Source organism: Mauremys mutica, chromosome 24, assembly GCF_020497125.1.
Source record: "Mauremys mutica isolate MM-2020 ecotype Southern chromosome 24, ASM2049712v1, whole genome shotgun sequence".
Taxonomy (NCBI): Eukaryota; Metazoa; Chordata; order Testudines; family Geoemydidae; genus Mauremys; species Mauremys mutica.
The window spans coordinates 1072279-1091384 of NC_059095.1; the positions used below are offsets into that span (position 1 = coordinate 1072279).

The following is a 19106-nucleotide window of genomic DNA, read 5'->3' on the forward strand; positions in this document are numbered from 1 at the left end:
TGGGGTGTAAGGAATAATAATAATACACTGATCAAAGTCAATCACCTTGGAAAGATAATTTAATCTCATTTATAGGAAAGACCAACTCTGGTACGCATGCAGCTGTTTATTAAACACGCTTACATGCTTTGCATTAATTTGGACCATAGAGGTGCAAAGCCAGCCCTCTGCATAGTGCTCTGGGCTAGCGTCCACAGATGCCAGCTGGCATATGGCTCTATCCAAACTCACGAGTCACATGCATGGCCATTTATATAAGAGAACCCATTCAGGCTCTCCTGTGAGATGTGGGAAGCGCCTCTCCCAGCCGAGACCAGCTTAGCATCACTCCTTTGACCAGCTTGGCCATGGGAAGTGAGTCCCAGCTGAGACTAGTACAGCGTGGTTTTTACTCAGCCAGAGGGGAGGTGACTCCCAGCCCAGCTTAGTACAGAATGGGTCTTATTGGTTTGCTTTTGGGGCAGGCTGCCTTTGGTTCATTCTATACAACTGCGATCTGAACTATCTGTGGCCCAGTTTGAGTCTCAGTTGTGGTAATGGGCACCAACTGTACACATGGCACATCCAGTCCTGGATGGAGGAGATTGGCTAATGTCCCTCTATCATCTGGCCCCATTTGGCCATGTTTTAAAATATCACCCATTTGGTTCCAATAATCCTGTTAGAAATATCCCAGAACCTGGCATGGGGTGATTAGCAAGTAGTCCAAAAGGCCAACTTCCTGCATGCTAAACTCCCATGAATCCCTGAGATTCTGTGGCCCAGATTCTTCCCGGTAGTAACCCTGCAATGTCCATGGATTGACAGCAGAGATGAATTTGTATCTGAGGCAGGACAAAGCCCCAGTTGCTTCTGGGCTGCTCTTATCATGGCAGTATCTAGGGGGAGAGCAGGACAGCTCCATGGGAGGATGTACTCGCAGTTCTGGGATTGCTGGGAGCTCATTTCATTGTAGAGAGTGCAAATGTTTGCTGTTCAAAAGTGGCTGCTTCTGGGATGATGCAGGCTCCTCCTACCAAGGGCCTTACTTGGACATCTTGTAAGGAACAGTCAGAGAATAAAGATCCTTATCTCCTGTTCCTTCTTATCTCTTGGAGGCTCTTGCTCCTTGTTCTTTAGGAAGGGACCAAGGCAGCGATGCACCTGAGTCTGATATCATTTCTCTTCCTTTCCAGGGGAAAATGGCAGCCACTGGCCAGTCGTTAATCCCAGCCCCGCTCACAGGGATTCCCTTCCTAAAGGCCTCACATTTTCAGATAGGGTTTGACCATAGACCACAGGGAAATGTTGTTGAATCTCCTTTCCGCACTGATTTCCCTCTCTTATGGGGCAGTTACAAACCAGACCCAATTCTGCTTCCAAACTCCAAGGGTGTTTTGAATCAGGATATGGATAAAGCCAGGGAAACCTGGTCAGAAACCCACCTGGCATTTCCAGTGAGATCCCTGGAACCAAAGCCCAAAATCTGTCCACCAGAATCTCACCTCCAAATGCATGCAGATTCCCAGACCAAAATTTTCACCTCAACTGCAAGGGAGAGCTACCCTTGGCCAGACGTGATGCTGCAGGGACCAGCCTCCACCAGAGCTGATTACAATAAGGAGGAAGATCATTTTCCTTGTGGAGACAAAGACAAACTAAAGCTCCTGCCTTCTGTCTATCGTTTTTCATATCCAGCGTATGAGCTACTCGAGCCCATTGCCAAAGCGCCATGTGTACATCTGGGTGAGTTGTTTGGGGCTCTCTCTGTCAGGCTGTGGCCTCACAAGTCTCAGGGCAGGTGGCATTCACGGGCACTGGGGTTTTCATTGGCTTGGTTTAGGTTTCCATTACAACCAGTTTAAGTCTGTATTTACTGTAGTGAGTGGAGTCCTTTATCATCTAAGTGCTGAGATCTAGGATCTAGAACTATTTAAATATCACTGGTCTCCTTTTTATCATTTCATGTGTGAATTTGGTGATCATGATAGTGAGAGGCTTATAGCAGTGGCTGATGGTGCACGTGATACAAGCTTTCACTATGCAGCTCTGCCAGTGCACCTTCCTCTTTACCTGCAGCACTCGCTGATATTCTAGTCTAGGCCCCCACCCCATAGCTTGGCTGGTGCAGGCAGTCCTGCCTTGCAGCATACCCAATATCCCTGGTTTCTGTTACAGTCTGTGCTTCTCTTTAGCACAGGCTGCCAGTTGTGCAAAACTGTGTGGTGGTGTTGTGGTGTGCACATATGGGGTCTACCTGACACAGACACATTAGTGACCTAGTGCAGAATCTCAACCCAGACCTCCGGAGTTGAAAGGCCAGTGCCAGCCAGTGACCTCACCACACTAGGCAATTACAGGGGAGTCAAGATGCAATATTGTTAAAGAAGTCAATTCCCACTCGCAAAGCCTGTGCTTAAGGGCTTTGCTGAACTGTGGCCTCAGTTCCAGAGTAGGTCCAGTGGAATTTGCTCCTTCGGTGGGGGTCTGTTTGTTTTTGGGCCAGGAGAGAGTGATCTTTGATCTGTGGAAAAGGCCACTTTGTGCCCTTGCTATCAGACCCTGATTTTTTAGTTCTGGATACTTGCCCAACCTGAGAGCCACCATGGTCTCCTAAACGCAGTGACTGGGGGATGGGCAGCACAAAATCCCTTTGTTCTAGGCAGACAGTGCCCCAGGCTGAAGGGTTGTTAGGGATGAAGTAGCCAAGCCTAAATAGCGTTTTCCGTTAGTTTTAGTGGGTCGATACTCCAGGTCAGCGTGAGACTGGGCAGCTGTCTTGGAACCCTAGTTCCCATGTCAGTTTCTTACACTTCCTGAGAACTGTAATTGAGAATTGCAAAGGAGTAACTCAGATTTTTTCCCCCCCCCCCCCCCCCGTGTTGTTTGGCAGGAGGAATTCCCACAATTAAAGGTGACAGATGCTCCTACTATGGTACTTCTTATCAAGCACAGTTTGAGGGTGGCTGGATCCCTCCTGTGAAGTCCTGTGGAAAGGTAACATTACAGTCCTATAAATTCAGCAATGCTGCTTCCAATTCATATTTTGATGAGACTAAGACTTCTAAAACACTGCTTCCCACTCAGGCAGCCTGATGGACGTGGAGCCTAGTGATTAGCTATGGGGAGGGGAGCATAGGAATTTCCAGGCCTGTGGTCCTGTCTCTGAACACCTACTTCAGAAGAAGGTGCAGGTTACTCTGTAATGACCTGTCCATATGGGAAGCTGCTTTCTAACATCATCAGCTGGTGGTTGGCTTGTGCCTTGAAGCAGGAGACTCTGTAGCTTGTGTATATATTTTATCCGATTTGTAACGTTGGCTGTTGTCATTATCCATATAAATATCCAGTCCTTGCTTGGTCCCTTCCGAGCCCTTGGGCTCAGTATCTGTTGCAGTGAACATGAATCTTGACTGGGTGTAACAACTGCCAGGTTCTAATCCCAGCTCTACCACTGACTTGCTGTGAGACTGTTGGCAAATGTGAGTGCTAAGGTGCTATGAGTGCAAAGAATTATGATATTTCTGGGTTCATCTAGACTCTGCTCATCAGAGCTATCCCAGTCTGTGCACCCCACCTAGAGATTCACACTTGGATTTCCAATAAAACATCTGTTGATCCATGGAGTGAGTGGCCTCTCCAGCAGCATTGTTAGCTTTCCAGAATGAAGGAATAGTCTCTTTGGAACTGGGAACTCCAGAAAGCAGTGAAGGGGTGACATGTGCCCTTCATCCTCATAGTTTCTGCACTACTGGCTGGGGAAGCCTGAGTGCTTGTGGAGACAGTCAGCAAAGTCCTTGTTTCCCTTGTAATTAGCTGGTGAGGTCTGCTCTGTAGCAGGCAGCATCACTCAGAGGTGGTTTCTCCGTAGAGCAAGTCTTCCATTGTGTTTGGAGACCCCAGGAGCAGTGTCAGCACCAGCGAGGAGAAACATGCCTACACTCTCCAGGACACATGGAACCACAGGTAGCCAAGAAGTACATCTGATGGGTTGTTGCTGTCCCAGGCTCTGTGGTGCTCACTAAAGGCAAGTTGTCTTTGAGCACGTCACTCACAGCTCACTACCTTATCTCAGCAACTCAGATCTTATGCCTTGCAGAGTCTATGATAAAGAACGTGCTGCCTTCCAAATACACAAGACGAACATCAAGCCAGGGGATGGTCGCACCAGATTCTTTACTGTGGCACTGGAGTCGTTCCCACGGCGGGAGCTAGGTATGGAGGGATGGTGACCTGACACAGTGAGAGATCACATAGATAGTACTGTTGTGCCTTCCTAGTGGCCGGAGAGTATACTCCTGGGGGAATTCTGCGCCATTATGCGCACATAATTCATGTGCTGCACATATTTTAATGTTTTAATGAATGGGAGAGGCTAGGGGTCAGCCAGAGTCTGCACGGGGGAAGCTCCCTAACAATCCCTACCTGCCCCCCCGCCCCCCCAAAAAAACATGTTCCACACTTATTCCCACCCATACCCCAAAACTCTCCAAGTTCGCACCCAGGCTCCTTCCCAGCAATTACTTCCCTCGCCCTCAGCTCCTCCATTATCCCTGACTCCACCAAGCCTTTGCATTGCTTCTGAGGGATGCAGAAAATGCGTTTTTTTATTATAGTTAAATGATTACTCAGAGTTCTGTATTAATATGCCTAATAAGGAATCTATTTGTCAAAAAACATTTCCTAAATCTTTTTTGTTGTCTGTATTGTTACAGACTACTTGCTGACAGGTATTTTGAAATAAATTACCAAAATAATTGAAACTGGTATGATTATATTGTGTTATTTTGACAAACAAAATATGCAGAATTTTAAAATATTGTGCACAGAATTTTTTGGCACAGAATTCCCCCAGGGGTAAGCGTGGCATTTACAACTGTGCCATGCTCCCTGCTCGCACTGTTTTCTACTTTCTGAAGATATTCCCACCCCATTTCAAGATGTGTGCTTTGAGCACCACACCTGTTAATTTCCGTGGCTTGACTCTTCCTCTGGTGCATGGGCCGGGGAAATTTGGTCTCCCTGTTACTAGCACGCTGCAAGATCTCACTGTTATTTCCCTTACTGGGCTAGTGCAAAACTTGGGTGACTTTGTTTTTGCAAAACCTAAGCCAGTGCTTGGGGGATCAAATCTGGGGCCAGTTTTATCCAAAATTCCAACATGCTCAGAGAAATGTCTCCCCCATCGCTAAGTCTCAGAGACCATGCTGGGCCAGAGAAATGCCTGATATAAGTAGGTGTACATCAGTTGATTTCAGCGGGGGTGACACTTGCTTACACCAGTTCTGCATTTGGTCCATAGTCAGTGATGATATGGCCTCCACATGGATATCTGTCCTCATAGATTCATAGACTTTAAGGTCAGAAGGGACCATTATGATCATCTAGTCTGACCTCCTGCACAATGCAGGCCACAGAATCTCACCCATCCACTTCTATAACAAACCCCTAACCTATGTCTGAGTTATTGAAGTCCTCAAATTGTGGTTTGAAGACCTCAAGCTGCAGAGAATCCTCCAGCAAGTGACCCATGCCCCATGCTGTAGAGGAAGACGAAAAACCTCCAGGGCCTCTGCCAATCTGTCCTGGAGGAAAATTCCTTCCTGACCCCAAATATGGCGATCAGTTAAACCCTGAGCATGTGGGCAAGACTCACCAGCCAGCACCCAGGAAAGAATTCTCTGTAGTAACTCAGATCCCACCCCCATCTAACATCCCATCACAGACCACTGGGCATACTTACCTGCTGATAATCAAAGGTCAGTTACCAAAATTAGGCTATGCCATCATACCATCCCCTCGATAAACGTATCAAACTTATCCTGTTCCTACCCCTATGTTAGTCCCATCCTTGCTTTGTCCCAGAGGCAGCAGATCCTGTGTCCAGAAAGCTCAGCTGCCAGCATTCTGCCTCAGCTCAGACATAACTGGGAGCCACAGCTGCTCAACCCTGGATAGCTCAGAGAGGTGGGAGAAAGGAAGGATTATTGTTCCCATATTACTGACAGGGGACTGAGACTCAGAGATATTAAGGTGTAGATTTTCAGGAGCTCAGCTCCTACTTAGGCACCAAAATCATTGGCCAGATCTTCAAAAATGCTCAGGACCCAGCATCTCTGACTAGGAATGGTGAAGAGCCCCCACCTAAGCTTGGGACCCTATGTGACTTGCCCAAGAAAAGGCGTCTGTGGCAGAACTGGGAAATGAACCCAAATCTCTTGCTCCCACCTAGTGCCTTAACCACAAGACCAGCCTTTTTCCATGTGGTGTAGACACAGCTGGAAGGGTCCTTCCAGCTGTCCATTCCACCCAGGAATGCTGCGGTAGCGACAACCTGTTCAGAATTGGGGACCCTGACAGGATTCGCTTCTTGCCTTTACCAGCCCCCGTGAAAGTTACGTGTCTAAGCAAACAGACTTCATCGATCCCCAAAGGCGACGAAGACCTTGAGAGGAGTCGGGCGCGTGCGACCACCACCACTAGCCGATTTTTCCACACCCAGGTCTGTGCCCTGCCTTTCACCTTTCAGCAAAGCTATCACGGAGCAGCGCTGTGTTCTGAAGATCAGAACAGGATCAGAGCTGCCTCCTGCTGCAGGCTGGGGGTCTCTAAAGGACACTGTCTCCTTGCTCACTCGTAACATTCACGCATGGCCAGTCTCCTGTCCCAGTCTTTGGGCACATACTCTAGGAGGTCTGGCTCCTGTTTCGACTGCCACAGTGCACCCTTTGTCAGGGCTCGCGGACAGACTCCGGACGCAGGCTTGCAGTCTCAGAGTGGATAGTGAGGTCAGCTACAGAGAGCTCATTCTCAATAGGCCAGGGGCGAGAACCTCGGGCTCATTGTGGGGTCACCATCCCTAGACAGAAGCAATGCAGGATGCCAGAGAAATACACAGCATCCTGCAGCTAACAGTGGGGACCTGGGCCCTCTCTGTGTTGTCTGAGTGGGGTGCTCATACTTACGGCTGGAAGCCGAGTGGAGCATCTGGCTACAGCACCTGCCCGTTAACTTCTGCTCTCGTTTACTCCAGATTGACCTGGGGGAACATCCACCTCAGCCAGACGTGCCACTGTGGAGACTACAAAGCAAAGTGCCCCTGGGTGACAAACATTTAAACACCTGTTTCTTCAGCACGACGCAGCACTCGGATTATCAGCCACCACCCGAGAGCCAGAGGGAGGCGTCCAGCAGCAAGAGCCACCTCGAGAGCCACGTGCCCTTTAATTATCCCAGTAAGGCAAAGTCCCTCGGACCCTAGCGCAGCTCCCAACCCTGGGACATATCCCAGGAGCAGCTTCAGGCTGCTGTGCCGGGTGCTCTCGGCTGCTCCTCTGCATGGGATCCTGGTGCTCTGCCCCTGCCAGTCACTCTGCCTGCAGCAGGGTGAGCTGGGTATCGAAGTGGTGGGTGTGTTTGGGTGGGAGGCTGCAGGCATGTGCAGCACTGGGATGGGGGTTGTCTTTGTCAACAAGAATGGGACAGTGACCCCAAAAGCCAGGCAGGGAACTTGTGCTAGCACAGCGCCTGGCAGTGCTGGTCAGCACTCCCAGGGACTGGCAGGGGGATGTTCATCTGGAAGGCTGGCCACCTAGGTGCCACCTGTGTGAGCCTCAGGGTTGCACTGCCATCTTGTGGGTGGCTTGTAGCATATGCATTGGACACTGGAGCCAGACACTCGCTCTTCTCTTCCTCTTGCTGGAATTTCCTCAGCTGACTTCCAGAAGCAAAGGCCTTCTCTCGCTGGGTTGGAAGAGGTAGTGGAGTCTGTGAATTATAAGCTTTGTTTGTGCAGCCCCAGGCAGGGATTTATACGGGGCTTTGTATGGAAGAGGCTAAAAAGATCCCCTCTAACCTCTTGGTTCTTTGCTCTGGAATCTACTAAGTCCGGGGGGCGGGGGCGTCTCTCCATTCCTTGTTATTTGCATTATTACAGACTGCATGTATCCTGCTCACTGTAGCAGTGTGGCCACCACCCGAGCGCCCCCTTGTGGCCCAGGGTGCCTCTGCAGTGCCCTGCCTTTGTCTTCCCCTTCTTCAGGGCGCCTTCAATGACAGTCCACACAGTCCTGCTCAGTCAGTGTCCTGCTCTGGGTTTTTATTAAATGAATGAAGTTCCCAAAAGCAAACGCACAAAGAAACATCTATCCAGCCTTACACTGGGCACAGCCCCTCTGCCCTGAGGCACCCTCCCTTCCTTGGGGCTTATTGCAGGAGACCCTCTTTCTCCGCAGTTTCCTCACTGCAGGAGACCTGCTGCCTTTTCTATTTGAATCACCCGGTTCCTCTCAGATGGGGCTCATCTTCTCATCCGGGCAGGGCATTCATCCGGCTTTTCTAACGTGACTCCCTTGCCGCTGCCGAGATCGAAATGGAGATTGTTTTGTCCAGTAGCAGATGGGAGATGCCATAATGAAGAGCACATGGTCTGCCAGCATCATACCCGGTGCATACGAAGTTATGCCAGCAGTAGCAGGCCAGCATGCCCTCCCTGTGGTGTGAGCTCTCACACTGTGCATGCAAGGTTGTGCTGAGGGGGATGGGGTCACATCAGCGGGTGCAGGCCCACTCTGTTCTCTGAAGTACCAGAATGTCCAGTATTCCGGGTCCGTGTGAGTGGCTCCCCTAGCTGGCTTAGCCCAGGCTCTCCGGTCCACAAGCCAGTCACCCTGTCACGACAGCTCTGGAGCTATGCTGCTCCCTCTGCATGAGGAACCTAACACTCCCTTGCCTCTAGGCTGGGAGACCTGGGATCGGGTGCTGGGATGGCAGGCATGTGCATTGTGCAGGCTGCACAGAACTGCCCCCAGCTTGCCTCTCAAGCTGGCAGGGGAGATAGAGTCCAGTTCTCTGAAGCACTGGGAGCAGGAATCTCGGCAGGTCAAGTTTTCCTGCACTAACCTGGGAATTTCTATAGTGATTCAGAACAAAGATCCAAAGTAATCCACTCTCCTGTGTCTGACTGTGGACAGCACCCTATGCTTCAGGGGTTAACCCTATAATGGACAGTTCTGCAATAGCCTGGCTGTAAGGGTAGATTCTCTCTAACCCCATGTAGAGAGAGGTTGGCTGAGGGGCAGGAGGGTCTAACGATGGATGTTTGTGTTCTCCATATAACATCTAGTCCTGATGATGTCTGGTGACAGTAGTTCCACAGGTTGGGTATGCATTGGGTGAGGAAAAATCCTCCTTCAATCATTCTTAAACTTGTTGCCTTTGTGTCCACCTGTATATGACAGGGTGAACAGTAACCGATCTGCCTTCTCCGTGACATTCATGATTCTGTATATTGCTGTCATGTCCTCTCATTCAACGCCTCTCAAATAAAGTTACTCTTCAACATTTTTCTTTATAGAGAAGTTTTTCCGGAGCTCTAATCATTCTCCTCCCTGTCTCTGAACTCACTCTAATCCTCTTGTCAAGTATCAGAGGGGTAGCCGTGTTAGTCTGGATCTGTAAAAGCAGCAAAGAATCCTGTGGCACCTTATAGACTAACAGACGTTTTGCAGCATGAGCTTTCGTGAGTGAATACCCACTTCTTCGGATGCAAGTCATCTTGCATCCGAAGAAGTGGGTATTCACCCACGAAAGCTCATGCTGCAAAACGTCTGTTAGTCTATAAGGTGCCACAGGATTCTTTGCTGCTTTTTCTAATCCTCTTGTGTCCTTTGAGATCGGGTGACCAGTCCTGCACGCAGTATTCCAGATGAGGTGGCACCATTGATGTACAGTATGGCATTGCAGTGTTTTCCATATCATTCTTCATCCCTTTCCTTATGCACCGTGGCAGTTTTTCTGCCTGCATCTGTGCAGTGAGCTGCCCATGGTGAGGCCTGTGTCTCTTCTCCCAGTCAGTGCAGACCCCAGATAGGTCTGTGACTGAGTCAAACTGCAAAACTTGTCTGTTGCCTGCTCATTTCATGCCTTGACGTTGCTCTTTATTCCATTTGTGAGCAGGTAAAGGCGCTGTCACGACCACACAGGCTATGTTGGTCCCGCACAGACAGTGGATGCTCCAGCCCTCGGAGGAGTTGCTGCAGCAGGTATGGCAATAGCTGGCGTATGTGGCCAGGTTCAGGACAAAGGCCTGGTGAGAAGGCTAGCTGAGTAAGTGTTCATGCCCCCCAGCAGCTGGGAGGGAAAAGGACACTGCAAGTGGACCCCACAAGTAGGCGTCTCTGGAGGGAGCAGGGAAGGGTCGGGGGCTGCCCACCTCTGAACTTGGCCCAGTTAATAGCCCAGTACAGAATGTGTTGTCTTCCAGCGGGCCTGTTTAGATACCGAAGGCTCTCCAGTGAACAGACTGGCAGTGGAAGGGTGCGGGCATTACAGGATGAGGCCAGAGCCACCCCAGCTGCCATGGGGATCTGCCTCTTCCATTCTCAGCAGGGAAGCCTCTGCTTTTCTGCCATTGGGCACACAGGGTCAGAGCAAGCGAGGGGGCAGGCTGCTCAGAGCTGCTGGCTGGCATAGACTTGAACTCTGCTCCCTACAGGCTAGTGTTCAGCAGTCAGAGCTGAGCGGTGGGTTACTCCTAGGGGCTGCGAGGTTAATGATGGAATCCCCCCACCGCAATGGCCTTTCCTGTCTCCCCAGATTAAATACTCTCACCTGGTCCCACCATGGCAGGGGCAGCGCTTCTTTGGGACTGAGCATCAGGATGAGTTCACCCCCAAGTACAGCGGCCCTGTGACTATCTGCGGGGGGAACTTTCAAGTGAGCAGCGTCCCCCTGGGCACCCTGAAGAAGTACTGCCCCCAGAGGCGGATGGTCTTTGCAACATAACGTGTCGCCTTCCTATGGGGGCTCTCGATGCCACCCTCCAGGGGCTGCCTAGAAATAAACACAGGTGCCTGGCTTCTGTGAAGATGCTCCCTGGGTTCTGTAGCACCTGGCTGAGGTTTCTGTGCCAAACTCAGCTCAGGAATTGGGCAGAGTCGTAGCAAGGATGAACTGGGCCAGCTGGTGACAAACCTGCCTCCAGGTCAGCTCTGGGCTGCCCTCTGTGCTCCTGCTGACCTCCCATTCGCAGCGGGGAGGGGTCACAACCTAGTTCCGTTTCCCCTTGATGGGAGCGGGTAACAAATCCCAGCTGGGATCCGAGCACCCTTGTGCTGAGCGCTGCTCACGCACTGGGCAGGAGACTGTCCCTGCCCTGTCTGAATTGACCAGATGGACAGCGAGCGAAAAAGGGCACAGGCCCAGAGGTGAAGTGGCTTGCCCAGGGGCATGTAGCAGGTCAGTGGCAGAGCTGGGGGCTGGCTGGAGAAAAGGGATGGTCGAGTGAGTAGGGGCTTGGGAAACCCAGGTTCAGTTCCCAGCTCTGCTGCAGCCTCATTGTGTGATGTGGGGTACGTCACTGAATCTGCCCCATGAAAAGGGGATGCTACTTCCTACCCCTGTGGGGCTAAAATTCATTGGTTGCGAGATGCCCAGGCATGACTGGGAGGAGGCCAGACAAGTACCTTTCTAGAAAAGAGCCCAGGTCTCCTCAGTCCCAGGTCAGGGTCCTCTCCACTGGCCCCATCCTGTGTCTGCTGCGGAGCCTCCTCCCTTCTATTTCTCTGTCTTATGGAAGCAGAGTTTTATGGTGGCACTGTACCCACGCTGATGCCTGTGACTTATCTCTGCTCCCGAGGTGGCACCAGGGACACCATGGCAGCTTGGGCCCCTATAGTTCCGCATCACACTGTTATGTGTAGGGCCAGACACCCACAGAGAGCCCCAGTGACTGCCGTTGGGGGTTGCTCTGCAGGATGGGGACCGGGCAGAGGTAGAGCACCCAAACTCTCTGGCCACGTCCCTCCAGCTCTAGAGTTCAGGAGGTGCAAAGGGGCCAGCAGCTGAAGGGTGAAGAAGGGATTCACGTACAGCTGGAGCTGAGCAGGGTCTTTGGGCGAAGCGATTTCCCTGCAGCCAGAACCTAAATTTGTGATGAAAAGCTAAGACCAGCTGTCCTGAGGATTCACGGGGGCAGTGAGCTATGTAGGAATGTTCTCTAGGGACAGTTACCTGCTTACACAGAAGAAGAGAGAGCACCAAGTGTTGCTATTTCCTGGTTCGTTAACTGGCATCTCATGTTAAAAATGAGGGTAATATCCAGGCTGTCTGGATTGTATGGTCCCTGAGGTCGGCCAGATCCCCAGCTGGTGTAAGTCATTTACACCACCTGAGGAGCTGACCCATGTCCTTTACCTGGCTGTAACGTAGCATCCCCATCTGTGCTGCTGTAGCAATAAATCCTCCTACCAAATAATCATTAATCCCCCCACTCCTCTGATCTGGCCCAGCTGGGCTGGAGATTGAGGCAGGGCTTATTGTGAGTGAGGGGCTGAGCTAACCCCATGCTGTCGCTGAGGAGATTTGCCAGCATCCAGAATATGTCTCCACAGAGCTGGGTGAAGCTGGTGTCTGCGGAAGCAGTGTCCGGCGGGTACACCTGACTGCGGCTGGTGGGTGTTGCTACCCCGCCGGGGTTTCTGACATGCTGCTGTCTTTCCCAACTGGATTTGCACCCAGTTTCAGACAGTGAGACGACAGTTGGCTCTTGAGGGAATGGAATCTGCCTGGGAGCCTCCCCCCAAAGTTCTTCCTTGTTCTGCTCCCCAAGAGCACATGCAGGAATGGTCTGTGCTTGGTGGAGGAGAGGCTGCGCCGCAATCTTGATTTGATTCCAGTGGTGACGTTCAATCTGCAAAAGGAAAACTTGTTGTGCAGCCAATGCACCGGCCCCCTCCCCTATGCTAGAGCAGTCGGCACGTAGCAGCTACACGTCAGCTGCTTCTGTTCTGCAGAGATAAGCGGAGCTGTGTTAGGCTGAGTTTAGATTAAAAATAAGTAATGTGCCCTGGGTGTTCCCCAGCTGGCTTCGCTCTGACATGACTGAAGTCATGCAGAAACCCAGGCCAGGGCGTTCAGTGCTGGAAAGTGTTCAGATACCACAGTGATGGGCCCATTTAAGAACCAGCCTAGACTAGAGGGGCTTCTGAAAAGATCCTCCAGCAAACTGCCTCTTCCCTCATTCAGCAGGGTTACTAGATACAGCTGGTGGTAGCTGGCGGGGCCCAGCACTATGTGCTCCCTCCCAGACAAGAACCCATTTATACACACCCTTGGGCCGGGCCTGGATTCTGCTATAATTGTGCCTAGCCTGGTTCCTGTGAACAACACACAACAGCAACACTAGGACAGCGGCCTGCTCCCTGGGTGGGGGGCTCTAGGCTGGGGTGGGCAAACATCTGGGTATGGAAATTGTATGGTGGGCCATGAATGCTCACAAAATTGGTGGTTGGGGTACAGGAGGGGGTGAGGGTTCCGGCTGGGGATGAGGGGTTGGGGGTGCAGGAGGATGCTCTGGGCTGGCACCGAGGGGGTTGAGGGCAGGAGGGGTATCAGGGCTGGGGCAGGGACTTGGGACTCAGGAGGGGTGCAGGCTCTGGGGGGTGCTTACCTCAAGCAGCTCCCAGAAGCAGTGTCATGCCCCCCATCCAGCTCCTGGCCAATGGGAGCTGCGGGGGCAGCATGCAGAGCCCCCTGGCTACCCGTACGCGTAGGAGCCAGAGAGTGGACATGCCACTGCTTCCAGGAGCTGCGTGGAGCGGGACAAGCCCCCAACTCCGCTCCCTAGATGGAGCGCCAGAGCAGGGCAAGCTCCGGACCCCACTCCACAGCAGGAGCTCGAGGGCCCGATACCACCCCCGGGCCGTAGTTTGCCCACCCTGCGCTAGACCCAGCATCAGGGCAGCTGGATTCTATTCCCCCTTATGCCACTGGCCTCCTGGGTGATCTTGGGCTAGGCACTTCCCCGCCCAGTGCCTCAGTTTTCCCATATGTAAAATGGGAACCAGGTGCAGCGCGCTGAGCTGACCGCTGAGAAGGGCTGCGCCGTGCTGGGCTCACTCGTGGGCTGCTGCCCTGGAAGGCGACGAGACACGAAGCCTTAGATGGCCATTGGCGCGGGCGTGCGGGGAGCCGGGGCCAGCGCGGGGCGGGGCGGCGGCGCTTTCCGGGCGGTCCCTGCGCGGCGCAGCGCGGCGGGGCGGGGGGGTGCGGCCGGCGGCGCCTGTCCCTCCCCGGCCGGGGCGCAGCGAGACGCTGGAGCCGGGCTGCGCGGGGCCGAGCTCGCTCCCCGCAGCCCAGCCCAGCCCAGCCCCGCCCCGCCGGGGAGACGCGCGCCCGGTTCCCGGGCCCCCGCCGGCCATGCAGCACCTGGGCAAGATCCGCAGCTTCGCGCTGGAGCTGGCGGCGGGCCCGGCGCAGGGCGGCTACCGCGGCGGGGAGCTGCTCTCCGGCCAGGTGGTGCTGGAGCTCGGCGCGGCGCTGCGGGTGCGGGCGCTGGAGGTCTGCGCCCGGGGCCTGGCCACAGCGCACTGGCTGGAGAGCAGGAGCGTGGGCATGAACACGGTGTACAGCGACTACAGCGCCTACGAGCCCTACCTCCGGCGGCGCTGCCAGCTCCTCCGCGGTGAGTCCCGCGGCCCGGCCCGGCCCTGCCGAGCGGCTGCTGCAGTCCGGCCCGGTGCCCAGCCCTGCCCGCCTGCGGGAGTGTGTCCTTGTGCCCCGGGGAGCCGCATCGTCCCCCCTTAGCTGTCTCTGTCCCGGTGCCCAGCCCTGCCCGCCTGCGGGAGTGTGTCCCTGGCGCCCCCGGGGAGCCGCATCGTCCCCCCTTAGCTGTCTCTGTCCCGGTGCTCAGCCCTGCCCGCCTGCGGGAGTGTGTCCCTGGCGCCCCCGGGGAGCCACATCGTCCCCCCTTAGCTGTCTCTGTCCCGGTGCCCAGCCCTGCCCGCCTGCGGGAGTGTGTCCCTGGCGCCCCCGGGGAGCCGCATCGTCCCCTTAGCTGTCTCTGTCCCGGTGCCCAGCCCTGCCCGCCTGCGGGAGTGTGTCCCTGGCGCCCCCGGGGAGACGCATCGTCCCCCCTTAGCTGTCTCTGTCCCAGTGCCCAGCCCTGCCTGCCTGCCAGAGTGTGTCCCTGGCGCCCCCAGGGAGCCGCATCGTCCCCCCTTAGCTGTCTCTGTCCTGGTGCCCAGCCCTGCCCGCCTGCGGGAGTGTGTCCCTGGCGCCCCCGGGGAGCCGCATCGTCCCCCCTTAGCTGTCTCTGTCCCAGTGCCCAGCCCTGCCCGCCTGCCGGAGTGTGTCCCTGGCACTACCCGGGGAGACGCATCGTCCCCCCTTAGCTGTCTCTGTCCCGGTGCCCAGCCCTGCCCGCCTGCGGGAGTGTGTCCCTGGCACCCCCGGGGAGACGCATCGTCCCCCCTTAGCTGTCTCTGTCCCGGTGCCCAGCCCTGCCCGCCTGCGGGAGTGTGTCCCTGGCGCCCCCGGGGAGCCGCATCGTCCCCCCTTAGCTGTCTCTGTCCCGGTGCTCAGCCCTGCCCGCCTGCGGGAGTGTGTCCCTGGCGCCCCCGGGGAGACGCATCGTCCCCCCTTAGCTGTCTCTGTCCCAGTGCCCAGCCCTGCCTGCCTGCCAGGAGGTGTCCCTGGCACCTGAGCAGGGCGTTTCCTTCACGTCGCCCCCCCAGCTTCTTGTGCGTGGTGCCTGTTTTGGCGATGAGGGGTCCAGGTTTGTCCCACCTGGTTCTGTTGCCCAGGGAGGATTTGGGTCCGTGAGCTTGTGCTCCTTGCGGTGTGTGATTGGGCTGAGTGAGGTGGCAGTAGCAGGTGGCACCAAGGGATCTTGGTGCAGGGTCTGCTCCGCGCAGAGTCCCACAGGAGCCGCTGTTGTGTGAACAACCCAGGGGCTAACTTCGAAACACTGTGGCTCTCCCCGGTCTCCAGAGCTGGGAGGCAAACGGGACCTCGATGAGCTGTGCCAGGCTCTAGCTGGGAAGGGGATGGTGCTTGCGCCCATGTCTCGGGGTAGCTCCTTACCTCCAGTGCACTGGCACTTGTGGAAGTGTGATCTGGCCAATCAGCATGTTCCCATTTCTGCAGACAGGTAAGAGCTTGCCCACTTCATGCAAGATTTCCCACCTTTCTGCATGGGCGGGAAGGCAGGATCGAGCAACGGGAGCTTTGCCTGGACTCGCCCGTCACAGGGCTGAGGATATGACTTCTCTGAACTAGGGTGTCACAGGCAGCTGTGGGCAGTCCAGATGTGACTCCAGCCAGAGTAAGGTGGTGCCAGACATGCAGGGGCTGGGGATCCTTCCTGACTAAATACAAGCCCTGGTTTTCCAGTAGCTCAAATCGGCCCTTTCAGGGGCTGTTCCTTGCCCCACATGGAGGGGGAGTGAAATTAGCTCAGTATCAGACCCTGCAAACGATGGACAGTTCATCAGCCTCTCCCTGCCCACAGGCCCCGTACAGAAATAAGCCCTTGTGAGGAGAGTGAGGCACTGGGCTCTCACAGGAGGGCAGATGATGCCTGGCTCATGCTCAGAGCAGCACTGGCGGGGCTCTAGCTCTGGGCAGTTCCAAACTCTAAGTCAGCCATGGAGCCTAGTCAGCTCCCTGCCCGGCACTGGCTAATGCTGGTGGGCAAGGTGTCCCAGGAAGCCTTCCTCCGCCAGGCCCTGGAGCCAGGAGATGCCAAACCTCAGAGCAGGGCCAGCATGACCCCCCCCACCCAATCTCGGTGCCTCTCCCACACCTGGCAGAGAGCAGCAGTGAAACTCTGTGAGAAAAGCCTCCTGGCTCTGTGGAGCTGGGGGAGGCCAGCGCATGACCCAGGGCACCAGCTGGGGTTTCACGGGCATTCACTCCAGAGGGGCTGTTCGGCCTCAGGCCTTTCACAGAGATGCTGCTAGTGAGCTCCAGGCCTGGAGGGCTTGTGACCACAGCTCCTGTAAGGGCAGGTTTGCCCTGCGAGATGCTGGGGTGGGGGTTCAACATGCCTCGGTGCCCTTGGCTTCACTGGACGTAAGCCCTGTTTCCCACTGAAAGCCAAAGACACTCGCAAAGTGCCTCTGACTCACCTGCTCCCATGCCAGCATCCCCTCGAGGGAGTTCTCTCTGCTGCTGGCACCAGCCCTCTTTGGACCAAACCTCTGTGCCGGGGCTCGGTGTCCTGAGGCTCTTGCTTTGTTTGTACAGAGACGGGTAAACAGTGAAGTCTTCCCAGGTGTGAATGGAGCACTTAGCTGGCTGGCAAATATTTGTTCTTGTTCCATGGCTCTGGCCCCATACACCCCTCGTGGACTTCACCTTTAATCAGCTTCATAGACACAGCCTGCTCCGGTCCACCCAGCACAGTGCAGCCAAGCTAGGATGGACAGGGGTTCTGTGCTCACTAACAGCCATCAAGCCGTTAGCTTTGCCTTGTCCAATGAAGATGTTCTCCCCGTGGAGTCTCTGCCCAGGAGATACCCATGGCAGGGATGGCCCATAGGGAAACCCTGTTCTGCTTCCCAGTTGGCCTGATTCTCCCCACCCGACGCTGTGAATATTGGCATTTTGCTGACGTGTAAATGCTGACCCAGGTACCAGGTGGAGGAAGCCAATCCCTGTGAATTCACGCAGTGGCCAGGGGGCTGCAGGGGTTGAGCTGGGAGTGGATGTGTGACTGCCAAGCATGTAGTTTTCAGATCTCTGGCCACGTCTGGCATGGGAACCAGCCACTCACCCCAGAAGGACACAAGCGACATTTCTGGCTAGAAGAATGTGTTAAAACTGAATAATCAGATGTGGGATGCGAGGAATCGCTGTCCCAGGTGGGGTGGATCATGGTTGTTCCTTTGGTGAGTTGTTTTTCTTTCAGGTAAGTGCGAAGGGCCAGATCTGCTGGTTCACGCTGGCTGCTCTGTGCCACCACAGCAGCAGTAAGCAGCTGCAGCATCCTGGTGAATCCAGGCCTTGGTTTCCCTCCCCTTGAGCAGGGGCTCTGGCTCCTGCACCGCCACTCTATGTTACAGTGAAAGGAGGGTGAGTAGATAAGGGGGTTGGGGAGAGGCCCCACCATGAGCTCACACAGGGAGGTGCTCTCCTGGTTGCATGCAGCTAGGAGGAGGATGGGGTGAGGTTTGTTCCCCATTAATATGCCCTGTGATTCTCCCCTGGGAAGCCGGGAGCTGCTGTCTGTGTTTAGATTTCATGGCTTAGTTTGCATGAGCAAGAGCCCCCTGGAGCCACGGGGGAGGCACGTAGGCAGACCCTGGATGCTCTGTCCTGGCAGGACCCTGCTGTGGTGGAGCTTGGAGCTGAGATGGGTATTTCCATTGCCCTGCTGGCCCCTGGCCTCACCCAGGTTTAGCCAGGCCCTGTGGGGAGCTGCGCTGGGTTTTGCCAGACTCCAGGGTTTGTGATTTTATTGGCTACGACCTTGTGCTGGGTTCGTGCTCTCCCTGGGGCACCAGGTGTGGGATCGCTGCTTCCTGAAGGACAAGAGGAGGCGAGGGACGTGCTACAGCAGGCAGCGCACCGTGTGCTACTGAGAAAAGCCATTGTGCAGCCAAGGCTGCTGCCCTGGGGGCCCCACCCAGTGCTCATACCCCTCATCAGGAGGGCTGCAGGGGCCCCGGACCCCTTGGTGAGGACTGCGTGGGGTGCTGAAGGGTCTGTCGTCAGCACTCTGTGCACCACCCACGTGGCCTCTCCCTCCTCCTGCAGCAGCTGCTGCTTCCTGCTGAGATCTACTGGTTGCCTGGGGTTTAAAAAAAAATGCAGTGGGTGCCATGGTAACAACAGGGAGCAGAGTCCCAGTGGGTGGGGTGCTGAGCTTCCTGCTGAGCTGTGAGCTCCTTCTAGCCCCTCCCGCGTGCAGGAGCTGAGCCTGGGGAGATCTGTGCAGGGAGGGAGCGGTGGCTTCCCCCAGGGGGCTGCACCCACGTTTGTCCCCTGGGCTGCTCAGGTGCCCTTGTCCTATGGCAGCCTGTGTGTGCTAAGGAGACGACGTACAATCGTGCCAATCCCTCCAGAAACCCCAGCCTGAGGGCCCAGACTTTCCTCCCCACACGGTGCCCTGTGCCGGGGTCACGTACCGCTTGCAGGCTGGCTGTCAGGCAACGCACAGGATCCAGCTGGGTTGTTGGCTCAGGTCTGGCGTGTGCCTCCTTTGGGGAACCCTCTGTTCAGAGTATTCAGAGAGAGCCTCTACCCAAAGCTGCCCCCCCTTTTCCAGCTCTGCCATCGGCAATCCCCAAGCACTTTATCTGGGGTGTTTATTAGCTGCATTACGGTAGTGCCCAGAGAGCAGG

At 55.0% G+C, this 19106-nt stretch overlaps 1 protein-coding gene across 4 annotated transcripts in view; it reads left to right on the plus strand.

Moving 5' to 3' along the window:
* TEX45 (testis expressed 45) overlaps positions 1-10846 on the plus strand; it is a 12541-nt gene extending 1695 nt beyond the window's left edge. For 3 of the 4 annotated variants that reach the window (XM_044998328.1, XM_044998330.1, XM_044998329.1), the window contains exons 2-9: positions 1176-1725; positions 2873-2976; positions 3851-3945; positions 4079-4194; positions 6363-6481; positions 7013-7214; positions 9934-10022; positions 10576-10846. In XM_044998328.1, coding sequence (XP_044854263.1) covers positions 1182-1725; positions 2873-2976; positions 3851-3945; positions 4079-4194; positions 6363-6481; positions 7013-7214; positions 9934-10022; positions 10576-10764 — 1458 coding nt within the window. In that variant the 5' untranslated portion in view covers positions 1176-1181 and the 3' untranslated portion in view covers positions 10765-10846. The remainder of the gene's footprint in view (positions 1-1175; positions 1726-2872; positions 2977-3850; positions 3946-4078; positions 4195-6362; positions 6482-7012; positions 7215-9933; positions 10023-10575) is intronic. The other variant, XM_044998331.1, reaches the window with a different exon arrangement.
* Positions 10847-19106: the final 8260 nt, after the last annotated feature.